Below are 14496 nucleotides of genomic sequence, written 5' to 3' on the forward strand. Positions count from 1 at the left end.
CCACCAGCACCTCCCGCCTTCCCCCCTGTCCCTCTCAGAAGAGGCTGGGTAACATACACTCAGCATGTGTCCAGAGTCATCAGAAACCCAGGCTGGCCAGCCTGGAGCCCTCCCTACCAAGAGAAACCCGAGATGTATCCCTGCCTTGAGTTCTCGCTGGGGCACCACACAACCAGCCAGCAACTGCTCTTGCCAACCAGCTTGCCCTGCCCCCTCCTCCTCCTCCTTCTCCTCCCCCACTCCCCCCCCCACCTCATCCATCCCCAGGCCTGGGACAACCAGGGGGAGGCAGCATTGTCCAACTGCAGGAGCAGGGGACCAGCAGCGGGCCAGAAGACCCTCCTAGGCCAGCAAGAATACCTCTGCAGGCTGGCAGCACCAGTCTATGTCTGCCCGCTGCCCTGCAGACAGTAGGTATGTCCTCCAGCCCAGAGCTGCCTCCATGTCTAGAACACCTTAAAAGCCGGTAAAACATTCTCTCCCATAACGAAGCAGTGCTAAGGTCATCATCCCCTTTCTACAGAGCAGGAAACTGAGGCCCAGAGATGGGAAGTAATGGGCTTAAGGGCACGCTGCTAGTAACTGGGTGAGCGGGGAGTATAAGGCAGATCTCCTAAGGACCAGGGCCTCTCTTACAACACCGCAGTCCTCACATTTACCGTCCCTTCCCGTTTTCACTGCCACTCCTGTTAGTGCAGGACCCGATTACAACCCACCTAGAAACACTGACCCTAGCAGAAAGAACACTGGAGTTAGAGACAAAGGACCGAATTCAAAACCTGTTTCTGATCCTCCTCTTCCTCTGTGGCTTTGACCAAGTCCCTTTCCTTTGCTGGGACTCAGTTTCTTGGTCTGTAAAATGGGAAGACTGAACTAGGTGATCTTTAAGGTTCCCTTCCATTTCTGACCTTGCGCTCCCTCTCTTCACCAGCCTAACATGTTATCCCACCAGGATTTTTCTTTTTTAGCTCACAGATTCGGTCACGTCACCCATGATCACAAAGGCCTGAAACCCCTTCCAAAGCTCCCCGTGCCCTTCCAAGTTCATTTATCATTCCTGTGCCTAGGAGTACAAGCTTCCCAAGAGTTACAGCGTCCTCCTTTTCCAAACTTCTCCCGTTACTCTCTTCCCCAAACTCTGAACTCCAGCCAAAGTCCTCCCTTGCTACACCCCCCCACACACACACAATGAATCCCCCTCCTTTCCCACCCCTGCCCCAATGCTCAGGCGCTCTCCAAGTCCCAGAATGCCTTTCCCCCATATCTCCACCTTATGAGTTTTTACACATCCTTTAAAGCCCCCCTCAAATACTCCCTCCTCCAAGAAGCCTCCCTTGATCTATCTCCATCCTACACAGTAATGGAATCCCCCCTCAGACCTCATACTGCAGACTTCCTATTGTAATATATTGAGTAGTTAGCTATTCACAGGGTCTGTGTTTCACATTCCATTTCTACATTGACTCTCAAGCCCATCCCAGGCTCCGCACATAGAACATGTGTCCTAGGGAACATGGATCCCAACCCCTTTATTTTACAAAGAAGATATCCGAGACCCTGAGCAGAGGAAGGGATTCACCCTAAGAGGGCAAGAGGAAAACCACTTCTCTCAGTGAACAGAGAGGGAGATACCTCAGAATTGGCAGGGAGTAGGGGAGGCAGGTCTAGCACTCCCTGAACTCATGAAATAACTCCCCCAAACACCAAGGGGTCTAAGCAAAACATCATCCTATTAGCTTAAGCTTTTAATCCTTAACCCAATAGAGATTTGGGGAGAAGTAGCATGCTCATAATGGTTAGGCTTGGAATAAGGAAAATGTAGGTCTGAAGCCACCCCAGATCCTTGCTATCTGTGTGACCCTGGGCAAGTCACTTAACCCTGGAGTATCAGTTTCCTCATCTGTACAATGAAGGGATTGAACTTTCTAGAAAATCTAAAAGCCTTTAGGGGCAGTTAGGTGGCGCAGTGGATAAAGCACCGGCCCTAGAGTCAGGAGTACACTAACTAGCTGTGTGACCCTGGGCAAGTCACTTAACCTCAATTGCCTCACCAAAAAAAAAAAAATCTAAAAGCCTTTGATGAATAATTGTTAACCCTAGATGAGTCATCCATAACAACTCTGACAAATGAGGGGGTGACCTTTAAAGCCTTTAATGGATATCCCTGAGGTGCAGAGTCAGTTCCCTGAATATTTCTTAACTGCCCCCCATGTGGATAGAATCCTGTGCTGCTAGGGGTGATGCACGGTTCAGCTGAGATGCAGCTGATCCTTCCCCTCATAGAACTCTCATTCTAGAAGAAAGCCAAGACACAAATGTGGCTACTATTGTGTAACATTAGATATTATCATAGTTAAATATATCATAGGAATTTTTTTTAAGTGCTGACTAATGTTGGGGCAGTTTCCCAGAGAAACTACCATTTGAAGTGGGCTTAAAGGATAGGTAAGAATTTCTTTCTTTCTTTTTTTTTTAATTTTTTTTTTTTTTGCGGGGCAATGGGGGTTAAGTGACTTGCCCAGGGTCACACAGCTAGTAAATGTCAAGTGTCTGAGGCCGAATTTGAACTCAGGTACTCCTGAATCCAGGGCTGGTGAATCCCCCTCCTTTTATCCACTGCGCCACCTAGCCAATCCTGGATAAGTAAGAATTTCAACAAAGATAGGAAGGGCCCCAATACAGTCCAAGAGGCCTGATGCCCATAGACTACAACAGAGCTGTGTGGCAGAAACACCACCACCCTAGAGTCAGGAGACCTATTGGAGCCTCAGCTACTGCTTCCTAGCAGTGGGGCCTGGAGCAAGGCACTTGTCAAATGAAGGGACCGGACTGAAAGGAGCACCTCCTGGTTCTAGCCTTCTTCCACCCTTTTTCCCAGAGCAGGCTGCCATGGAGGAACAGCTGGAGAGAACACAAGAGTGTACAGTGAAGACGATCAGGAAGTGGAGCACTGTCTACCTTTTTACCCATAGTATCAGCCCTAAGGACAGAGAAGCAAAAACTAGAGTGCTAGAGATGGGCTACAGGCATCCACACTCTTGGCACCCGGTGTTCTTAGTGACTTGGGGTCTGGGTTTACTAGACCACCCTCAGTGACTCTGGTCCCCCCAATATGTCCCCAGTGTTTCCCTGGAGCATCTTTCCACCCCTTTTGTGCCTGTTTAATCCCCACCCAGTTCTTAAAGGCCACTTCCAACAGCACCACTTCCTCATAGGAGCTTTCTTTCATTTTGCTCAGTTATTATCAAAACGACCCCTCCAATGTCAGTCGTCCTGCCTCTCTGATGAATTCCCCTTGAAATATTGCCTAGCTCCCTTCGTGTCACATCCCCGTACTAAACTAAGCCATGGGAGGCAGGAGAAGCAAGACTGTGCCTATCTAACCCTCTTGTGTCCCCCAGCCTGAAACACAAAGAGATGTTTGTTAAACTGAAGCATGCAAGGAGAAAGTCTTTTGCCAAAGGCAAGGTGTCTGGCCTGAAGGGAGAAAAGTTCCAGGTAGTAGGATAGTAGCTTCAGCAAGGCCTCGGGCTAAAGGCCCCAGTTTTTAGCTTTAATTTCTCTCCTCACTGCATTTCCTCAGTTGCCAGAAGCCCTGAGGGACAAGCGTGTGTGTGTGTGTGTGTGTGTGTGTGTGTGTGCACGCACACACGTTAAGAAAGATGGATGGATGATGAGACATGGAGCTTTTAGATGGAATAAAAGGTTCTCAAACCATCAGTGGCCACTAAGATTTCCTTTCCTTTGAGGGCTGTGTGTGTGCATGTGTGACTGTGTGCACACACACTCGTGTATAGGTATGTGCATGTGTATATACACGTGGCTCATTCATTTGCTCCAATCTTGTCATTAGAGGACCTAAGAGACCATCAGGTCCAGTGATTCTTTTTAAAAATATATATAATTTTTTCTGGATGGGTTAGAACTTTTCAGTCAATAAAAAGTAACAAAAATAAAATAATTAGTTGATGACTCCATCTCCAGGTATTAGTTTCCTCTGTAACCCTGTGTTTTGTTTATGCATTTAAAAACCTGATTCAGAGAAGGGGTCCAACAGGCTTCATGAGATACCGCCCAAAGGGCCCATGACACACACAAACTAAGAACTCTTGGACTAGTTCAAACCTCTCATTTTAAAGAAGAATTAACTGAGGCTTAGAGAATGGAGCAGTAAAGTGACACAGTGGAGTCAGTAAGACTCATCTTTGTGAGTTCAAATCTGGCCTCAGACACTTAGTAGTTGTGTGACCCTGGGCAAGTCACTTTACCCTGTTTGTCTCAACAGAGGAAAAGAGCAAGGAGGATGGTGGCCTCATAGAAAGAGCCTGGGACTTGGGGACCAGAGTTATAGATCTGGATCCCAGCTCTAATCGGTGGGTCTATGTGACCCTGGGCAAGTCACCCTGCCTGTCCCCATGGAGTTGTGAAGATCAGATGAGATAATGAATAAAAGGATCTGGAATCCAGGGTCACTGAGGCTAGATTTGAACTCACATCTTCTTGACTTTGGGCCCAGCATTTCTATCCACTGAACCACCCAATTCCCTAGGCCAGAAAGGGACCTAAAAATCCAACCCTAAATTAGTCTAGCCCTTTTGTTTTAGAAGGTAAACTCCCTGGGGCAGCTAGGTGGTGCAGTGGATACAGCACCAGCCCTGGAGTCAGGAGGACCTGAGTTCAAATGCAGCTTCAGATGCTTGATACTTACCAGCTGTGTGACCCTGGGCAAGTCACTTAACCCCAATCACCTCACCAAAAAAAACCAAAAACAAAACAAACAAACAAACAAACAAAAAAAAGAAGGTAAGCTCCCTGAGGGCAGGACTTCTGTATCCATAGCATCCTAGCTCCAGGCACATAATAAATGTTTGTTGATTGATTTCTCTGACATGGAGAGACCTAAGTCATGAATCTCCATACTCAAAGCCGGTTATTGTGCTCTTTAAATACTGGCTCAAAGTGACATTTGCAAATGACTTCATAGAGGAGAGAGTGAAGACCCGAGGCTCTAGCCTCAGAAAGGAAGCCTCCCTCCTCGGAGGCCCTTGGGTGGTCCCAGTTGCAGACAACCAGCAGCAAATATTTATTTCATCACCCGTAGGCCATGCCAGCTTCATGCTATGTAGCCATCTGCCCAGTGGATGTGTGGCCCAGCCTAGGCAGGTGGTAACGAAGGCCTGGCCTAGGGAGTCCTAGCCCTGCAGCTCACAGGCTTGGGAGCCTTTGGGCAAATCCCTTCTCTTTGGGGGACTTTGGTTGTCTCATTTATACCATAAGGGCTAGGGTAGACATTCTCCATGGCTCCTTCTAAACTCTATGATCCTTTGGTATCCAATCACCAACCTACTGGGGCAAAAGGCTTTGGCCATTGCGTCCTGGGTGATGCCCAACAGGTGCTTGGTGGAAGGGGAAGCACAAGGTATGTGCCCAGGAGGGGCACTATTCCCCGAAGGGAGAGAACAGCACAGCCCGGGGCCCCTTGATGCCCAGCACGTCAGCAACACTGATCCCCATCCTCTGACAGCTGAACGGAAGCTCACATACCATTGCTTCTGGCCGCCCTCCCCTTCCACCCACCATCCTCCACCCCAAGGCTGCAGCCTTCCCTCCACCGGCCCTGCATTGAGTTTGGGTCAGGGGGAAATTGGGGGTGCAAAATGGGGAGGCGGGTCTCCTTTCAATTCCCCCCACCTTTTCCAACCCTGTTTGTCTACCTCCTTCCTCCTGCCCCAGGGAGACTTTCTAAGAGAAACTGTTCTTATTCAGATAGAAGGAAGTTTGATCTCCAAGTTGTTCCCAAGGGCCCCTCTCCAGACCCCGCCCTGCCCCTGCCTCCTACACACACACACACATACACACACACACACACACACACACACACACACACACACACACACACACACACACACACTGCCCTGGGCTCTCGCCAGTGCCCAAACTGTCTCCACTGGGCGCTATTTGATTGCATGAGATATTTTGTAACAAGATAATAAGCTCCCAATCAATGCAGCCATTCTAACCCCGGGTGCCTCCCCGAGCCTGCCAGCCGTGAGGCACCAGCCCTGTGGCCGGGATCAATTCCCAAGTCTCCTTAACCAGCCCCACACCGCATGCCCTCTCCCCCGCTTCCTCCCCCCCCCCCCAAAAAAAGAAAAGAAAATCTTATGAAATAACTTCTGCTTACGCTAACTGTCAAGCTCAACTCTAAGCCTGGGTGCCAGGGGAAACTATAAAAAAAAAAACCAGTATGGAAGGATGGATGGATCCTATAACCATAGACAGGGCCAGCCCTAAACAGCAAAATGGCAGAAAGAGCCAAGTTGGCCTCTCTTGTCCCAAGGCCTCTGGTCCACACCCACCCTTCCCACCCGTATTTCCCCACCTCAGCCACCTCAGCCATCTCAGGTGCCTAGTGCCTTCGGGCTTTATCACTGTTCCTGCCCTCAAAGCCAGATCAGAGGAAAGGCTGCTCACTCAGCTGTCAGCAGTGCTTTATACCTCATGGATACAGTGTGCAGCCCCCCTCCAATCCCCTACCAAAGGAAATCAGAGCTGGCGGGGACCTCAGAATGGAGAATCTCAAAGCCCTTAGGGATCTTGGAAATCTACCCAGTCCCTCACCTCAACTCCCCCATTGCCCAGTTTTATAGGTGGGGAAGCTGGGAACTCAAGTTAAGTAGCTTGGCCAAAGTCACCCAAGCAGGTGTGCCCCGCCCCAAGCATCCTGCCTCTCCTTCCTCCTTCAGTCTCACCCACCTCCCTCCCCGCCTTGTCCCTTAGCTCCAAGGACTGACCTCTCTTCAGCAGGCTGGCCCGATAGCGACCCTCCAGGGTACAGTTCCAGCGCTCAAATCGGAACTGGTACTGACACTCGAGAGCACTCATGCTGATGGCCTCCATAAGCGTCTCAGCCACACCCGGATCCCGCCGGCACATGCGTCTCTGCTTCTTCTCCAGCTTGAGCCGGTCACATACCTTGTAGTGGGCCTTTGTGGCAGCCTCCTCCATTTCTGTGGTCAGTGGGAGGATGGTCAGGGGCTCACTGCCTGTCAGCCTGGGGATGAAGAGGACAGAGACAGGGTCAGCCAGGTACCCTAACCACCCATACCTTTCGTTGTTGTAACCTCACATGGTACAAAAAGCAGTGGCTTGGTTTTTTTGTTTTTGTTTTTGGTGTGCGAAGGGTGACACAGCTAGTAAGTGTTAAGTATCTGAGGTCGGATTTGAACTCAGGTCCTCCTGAACCCAAGGCCGGTGCTCTATCCACTGTACCACCTAGCTACCCCCTGGTGAGCTTGTTTTAATAGTTTGGGAACTGTATTTCAACAGTGTCCTTTGCAATCATGTGTATTTTATTTTATGCATTTAAAAACATCATTCTGAGAAGGGGTCCATTGTCTCCCCTGGAGTCCACGACCCAAAAAAGATGAAGAACCCTTGGCTTAGAAGCAGGACTAACTCCTGGCTCTTCCATTGTTTCTGGGTCTATTTTCAAGTGCCAGCTCTGCTACTTGACCTTAAGCTAGGCCTTTCCCATTTTCTGAGACTCAGTTTCCTTTTTTGTAAAATGAAGGTGTCAGACTAGATTATCTCGACCCTCAGCTAACTCTAAATCCCAAGGTGAACACCCCCCCACACACCCCGACAGATTCCAGAGACCCAATTTCCTGGGTGCCAACTCAGTGATTATCCACTGAATCCTTCTCAGCTCTAAGAGGATATATTGTCAGAATCATTGATCTGTGTAAATAGCTCATATCTGGCAACTAGGCTGCACAGTGGATAGAGCACCAGACATGGAGTCAGCAAGACCCGAGTTCAAATTTGGCCTCAGATATTTACTGGTTGTGTGATGTTGAACAAGTCTGCCTCAGTTCTTTACCTATCAAATGAGAATAATGATAGCAACTATTTCCCAAGGTTGTTGTGAAGATACAATGAGATATTTGTAGAGAGCTCTGGAAAACATAGAGGATTCTCCTTCTCCTTCTTCCCCTTCAAGTTGGAGGATCAGCTCAGGAACCTCCTGTCCATTCCTGGCACCCCTATTCTTCTCCTCCAAGGAAAGGAAATCCTCTTCATAGAATCAGCCAATCTCATTCTTCAAAGACACTTCCAAAGCTCTCTAGTTCAGCTCACCACAGAGTAGGGAGCTCTTCTCCATTCTCCCAATAAGTGGTCATCCAGCCTCCACTCAAATAATACACATCAACCTGGACGAGTCCTTTCTCTGCCCCGACCTTACAATCAGCTTGGTTTTCTCATCTGTGAAATGAGCAGCACAATCTGTAGTGGTATAGCTATAGAATAAACACTTATCAGGCACCTTCTATATGTTCAGAGCTAACACACAAACCAGTCCTTGAGGGGGTTATCATTTAAAGGAGTTGCTACAACATGTATTCAGATTTTTTTAAATATATGTACATAATAAAGTGTGATAAGGGCAAAGGAAAGATTTTAACAAAGGGCTCTTGGGAAATTTGGGGAGGAAGAGAACATATTCATGGGGTCAGGGAAAGAGCACAACATTTAAAGTCACAGGACCTAGCTTCAAATTCAGACTCTGCAGTGTCCTACCTTTAGGACCTTGGACAAGTCACACTCCTAGGGATTTCCATTTCCTGGCCTGTAAAATGAAGGGTTTACACTAAAAGGCCTCTAGACTCAAACACGTATTGGGCACTTCCTGTACGCACCAAAGACTAGGGGTACAAATGGGGGAAAAAATAGACCCTGCCCTCAAGGACCTTACATTCTAATGGTGGAGGAGGGGGAAACACAATAATTTCATAAGACCACAGATTTAGAACTGAAAGGACTTGGAAGGTCATAGAGTCCAATTTCATCCATTTACAGACAACAAAACAGAGGCACAGAAAACTAATGGGAGTTGCCAAAGGTTATACAGCTAATAAGTGTCTTAAGTGGAATTCGAACCCAGGTTGTCCAGACTCTAAATTCAATGCTGCATCCACTACAACACATTGCTTCAGTAATGCACCTAAAAAGGTCGGCACAAAATGCACACATCTGGAGAAGAGGGGGGATTTGGAATCTGCATCAAAGTGGTAGCTTCTTGAAAGAAGGAAGGGAATTCAGTAGGCAGATCTAGAGGAGAGGGGCATGCTAAGAAAGGGAAGCCAAGTGTACAGAAGATAGGGTGGGAATAAGAATGGCAAGAATCAGGGTCAGAGAATAATCCAGTTTGGCTTCATATAGAACACACAAAGCAGGATAGGGTGAGATCAGGAGGGACGCTTTCTCTGGTTTCTCAAGGTTTGCAAGTAAAGGCAATAGACTCAATGGAAAGTGATCTCCAAGAACCCTTCAAGCGCTGAGATTCTAGGATTTGATGAACGGCAGCCAACAGCTCCACTTGCCAGGCACAGGGAAGGGATGCTGCAAGCACTTGGCATGACTTTAGTGGAGGGGAATGGGAACTGGTTGGGCAGGAATGAGAATCTTCTCCTCAACCCCCCAGAGAGCTCAGCCACATAATCCCCTCCGGGGTTGGAGGTACAGGCAAGCTTCCCTGTGGTATCTGATTCCTGATGGAGGCAAATAGGAGGCCTTGGGAGAGAAGAAGAAGAGGTGCCCCTGAAGGGTCCCTGCGGGGTTAGGGGTGTAGGGGAACACAGCCAAGCGCTTCATCCTGAATATCCTCAATGATGCTTTCTGGGGTACCAGATCTATCTTCAAGAAGGAACAGTTATAGGGGCAGCTAGGTGGCGAAGTAGATAGAGCACTGGCCCTAGAATCAGGAGACCCTGAGTTCAAATCCGGCCTCAGACACTTAACACTTACTAGCTGTGTGACCCTGGGCAAGTCACTTAACCCCAATTGACTCACTAAAACAAAAACAAAAACAAAAAAGAAGGAACAGTTAGCCACATAAGGGTACCATCAGTAGGGGATACTACTCTGCCAAACCACTCATAAACATCTGCTTATCTTCTTCCTCCTCTACCCCCATCCCCAACACCAGATAGCTAATAGCTAGCTAGCGTTTATACAGTGCTCTGGGGAAACTTGGTGGTGCCATGATGCACAGAGTGCTGGACCTGATGTCAGGAAAACTCATTTTCATGAGTTCAAATCTTGCCTCAGACACTAGCTGTGTGACCCTGGCCAAGTCACTTAACCCTGTTTGCTTCAGTTTTCTCATCTGTAAAATGAGCTTGAAAAGGAAATGTCAAACCACTCCAGTATCTTTGCCTAGGAAACCCAAAATGGCATCATGAAGAGACAGACGTTACTGAAAAAACTGAACAACGACAACATATATTGCTTTGTGGTTTGCAAAGCACTTTACATATATTAACTCATTCTATCCTCACAACAACCCTGTGTGATAGGTGGTATTATTATCCTCCTTTTTATAGATGATGATGATGATAAGGCTGAAAGATTACGTGCCCAGAATCAGCCTGTTAGTTTCTGAGGCACAATTAGAATTCAGGTCTCCCTGACTCCAAGTCCTGTGCTCTATCCATTGAGGTACCTAGTTGGCCTGAAGGCCAAAATCTCTAATATTGGTCTCTCTGGGTGTCAAAGCTAGAAGAGAGCTTAGAAAAGAATAATCAATAGCTCCTATGTCCAAAGGTTCATAGATTTAGAGATGGCAGGGTCCTCCGAAGCCATCTAGGAATCTGGCCTCCTTATTTTACAAATGAGGCTTAATGGGGTAGCTAGGTGGTGCAGTGGATAAAGCACTGGCCTTGGATTCAGGAGGACCCGAGTTCAAATCTGGCCTCAGACGCTTGACACTTACTAGCTTTTTGACCCTGGGCAAGTCACTTAACCCTCATTGCCCTGCCAAAACAAAACAAAACAAAACAAAGAACAAAACACACACACACACACACACACACACACAAATGAGGCTTAAGGAAAAGAGAGGGAGATTTGTCCATGATCACACAGCTAAGAAGTAGCAGAGTCAGACAGAAAATCCAGGTCTCCCCCTCCTCTCCCCTTCCAAACTATTCCTGCAAAGGTTTCCATGGTATCATTCCTAGAATCAGGTTTCTTCCTTCTTTAGTATCCATCTGTGGCTCCCCATTGCCAATAGTGGAACTCAACAAATCATGTTCTGAGAAATCTAGTGTTCCCTGTGACCTGAATGGGGCTTCTATAAGAAAAATCTCAATTATGATGCTATCTATGGCTCCAAATATTAGTACGAGGTTTTGTAACATGCATCCCTCCTCCTCCCCCAATGAATGCCAATAATTGCCCCCCCCCCGCCCCGCAAATAATATTTTGAGACAGGTAGGTGGTACAGTGGATAAAATGCTGAGACTGAAATCAAGAAAACTCCTCTTCCTAAGTTCAAATCAGATACTAACTATCTGTGTGACTCTTGGGCAAGTCACTTAACCCTGTTTCCCTCAGTTTCCTCATCTGTAAAATAAGTTGGAAAAGGAAATGGCAAACCACTTCAGTACCTTTGCAAAAAAAACAAAACAAAAAACAATGGGGTCACAAAGAGTTGGACGTGACTGGACAAAATACCAGACAAAACATTATTACAAGGGCCAGGTTAGGTTAATCCAATTAGACATTTATTAGGCACCCCTGTGTAGAGTTCAATGCTGGACATTGAGGCAGAAGGTCAATAAGATATAGTCTCTACCCTCATGGAAATCACTATCTGGTGGGGGCATGAGACCCTAACACAAATAGCTACATAAACATATATGGGAAATGCATATGGAACATTCTGTGAGGTCTAAAGGGAGAGCCCCTCACTGGCTGGATTTTTGGGGTGGGGAGGTAGAAATCCAAGAAGGCTTCCTGGAGAGGGAAGCATTTGAACTGGGTTCTAAAAGATGAGTAAGCACTGAGCAGATGAATATGGAGAGAGAACTCCTAGCTATAGAGAGGACTGGCTTGAGGGTCAATTAATGGGCAATTGGCTACATGATGCCTTGGTGGGTTTCCAAGCTTGACAGGTGGATTTCATTATCATCTATTAATGATGTTATTGGGAAGTAGCTTTGTCCTTGTGTGCAGTCATCTTGGGTAATTTTTTGTGTATGCATTGGACTAAGCCACTGAAGACCCATTTAACCCTCACATTCTGTGAAAACACTTATTACGTGTGGGAATTTTTTTTCTAATTCGTTGAAAAGAAGATGGATTCCCTAGTTGCCCCCACTACCTTCGCATTTTATTGCTGGAACATTCTATGGCCTCAGATTTCATCTCTCTCCCGAAGTGGTTCTACTCATTCCATCTTGATGTGGAGGAAAGAGAACTGAGTAGGTGGATGAGAAGATCTGGCTCTTCTGCTAACTTCCTGTGTGACCTCGGACGAAGGAGCTCCCTTCTCTGGGCTTCAGTTCCCTCACAAATAACACCTCCTGACTTTTTTTCTTTTTTTTTTTTTAAGTGAGGCAGTTGGGGTTAAGTGACTTGCCCAGGGTCACACAGCTAGTAAGTGTCAAGTGTCTGAGATCAGATTTGAACTCAGGTCCTCCTGAATTCAGAGCCAGTGCTCTATCCACTGCGCCACCTAGCTGCCCCCCCCCTCATAAATAGCATGAGGGGAGTCAGGCTAGGTGATCTCTCAGGTTCTTTCCTACTCTGACATTCTGTGGTTCTGCATAAATACCTGTGATAGCAAGTAGAATAGGAAAGTCTAGGCAGAGGGCAATTTATCATTATCTTCATCATCTTCATCCCCATCAATTCCATTTTGTTTAAAATATTTATCAAGCACTTGTAATTTTGCAGGGCTCTGTGTTTTGTAGGGGAAAAGCAAAGGTAGAAAGGACACAGTTCCTGTTTCGAAGAATTATGATCTATTGCAGGGATACATTATTTCATTTAATCTTTACAACCTCCCCAGATAAACTATCGTTATCCCCACTGTACAGACAGGAAAGCTGAGGAGAGGGGAATTGGTTTGTCCAATGTGACACATGAAGTGTCAGAGTCAGGACTAGAGTCTAAGCCTTCTGACCCCTGATCCAGTGCCCTTTCCCCACACCCAGGCTCTCGGACCAGTAGAAATGATGCCAGTCCATTGGAGCTGGGCTTTCCTTGCCACATTAGGGTTCCCCCTCTCCCTCGTCCTTTCCACAGGGCCCCAAACAGGCAGAAAGCCTCCCAGAAGATACTTTGCTAAGTCTGGGGGAAGGACCCAAAGCTGATCCTTATGTTCTCCCTTCCCCTTCTGACTGGGGGTGGGGGGGAGCAGCAAGGCAGTCTACTGCACTTCTATCTCCTGGTGTTATGTCCTAACTCCCTGTCATTCCACCCTCGGGCATGCCTGGCCTCCTGCCAGCCGTCCTCTATTCCCTTCTCCACCCCCTCTCTTAACCCACCATGTGTTGGCATCCATCCGTCTCCTCTCCCTTCTGCCCAGACAGTGCTAAAGGACACACTGGAGTGGGTCATGTATCACCCAGTTCATGGGATGCCTCTGGCTGTCAATCACTCAGTCAGTCAACAAGCATTTATGGAGTGGAGTCGCTGGAGATGGGGCCCGGAGTTAGGGGGCAAAGAGAGAGATTGGAAGAGAAGGAAGAAGTCAGGCAAGTGAATATGAAAGAATTAGAAAATACACCTCTGGCCCCAAAGAAATTCACATGGTTCAACAGGGACTAGGTACAGGAAGCCGATGAAGAATAAGTCACCTAAATCAAGTCAGTATCATAGAACCTTAGTATCAGAACTGGGAAAGATCTTCAAACATGACTTTGTAGAGCTGGGAAGGAACCTTAAAAGGCCTCTAGTCCAATTCTTCATTTTACAGATGAGGAAAACGAGGCACAGAAGACACTTGCCCAGCCCCACTGACCCACCTGGGAGAGCAGGGAAAAGAACCCATTATGTAAAGCAGAGCCGAGATTCAAGCTCAGGTCTTCATGTGTCTTTCCCAAGTGGTGTGGCACAAAGAGCAGAAAACTCGATTTAATTCAAACACTTAGGAAAAGCAGATTGGGCAGGTACAAGGCCCTGGGGGTCAACCTGGTGAAGAGCTTTTCAGAGCTAGATCCAGGAAGGGACTGGAATGACAGAGGTTTTTGTTGGTTTGTCTTAAAAGCCACACTATGCCTGTCCTCAAGAAACTTCTAGTCCCGTAGGGTCATGGTCTGAGAGATTGCCCTAGGTAGGGGCTAGGGAATAGCCAGGGCTGAGCCCCAGGAAGAAGCTCAGGCCCGGCCTCCTTCCTAAGCTAGTTTCAGGGCTGTGCCAGTTGAAGTAACTTTCCCCTTCGGGCCCTTTCCCCATGGGGCCCCCAGGAGGGACAGTGGGAAGCATCTGGCCCAAGCCCCTGCCTGTCACATCATCAGCTCTATTCTGGGAGCAGCTCAGCAGCCTGACCGGCCCTCTCAGCACACAGCAATGCCAGCTAAGCTGCTCTGGCCCCAACCTTAATGTCTGTCACATTCTCTTCGGGGCAACTGAATCTCTCTCGGTTTCTGTGTCTCAGAATTATGGAGTCTCCAAGCTGGAAGGGACTCTACCAAGAACCCAATTCAA

At 47.7% G+C, this 14496-nt stretch overlaps 1 protein-coding gene across 1 annotated transcript in view; it reads right to left on the reverse strand.

Moving 5' to 3' along the window:
* Window positions 1-14496, reverse strand: part of WNT9A (Wnt family member 9A) — an 82772-nt gene that overhangs the window by 16450 nt on the left and 51826 nt on the right. Inside the window, exon 2 of the mRNA XM_043977778.1 lies at window positions 6795-7054. Coding sequence (XP_043833713.1) covers window positions 6795-7054 — 260 coding nt within the window. The remainder of the gene's footprint in view (window positions 1-6794; window positions 7055-14496) is intronic.

The sequence above is a fragment of the Dromiciops gliroides genome, chromosome 1 (genome assembly GCF_019393635.1).
Source record: "Dromiciops gliroides isolate mDroGli1 chromosome 1, mDroGli1.pri, whole genome shotgun sequence".
Lineage (NCBI taxonomy): Eukaryota > Metazoa > Chordata > Mammalia > Microbiotheria > Microbiotheriidae > Dromiciops > Dromiciops gliroides.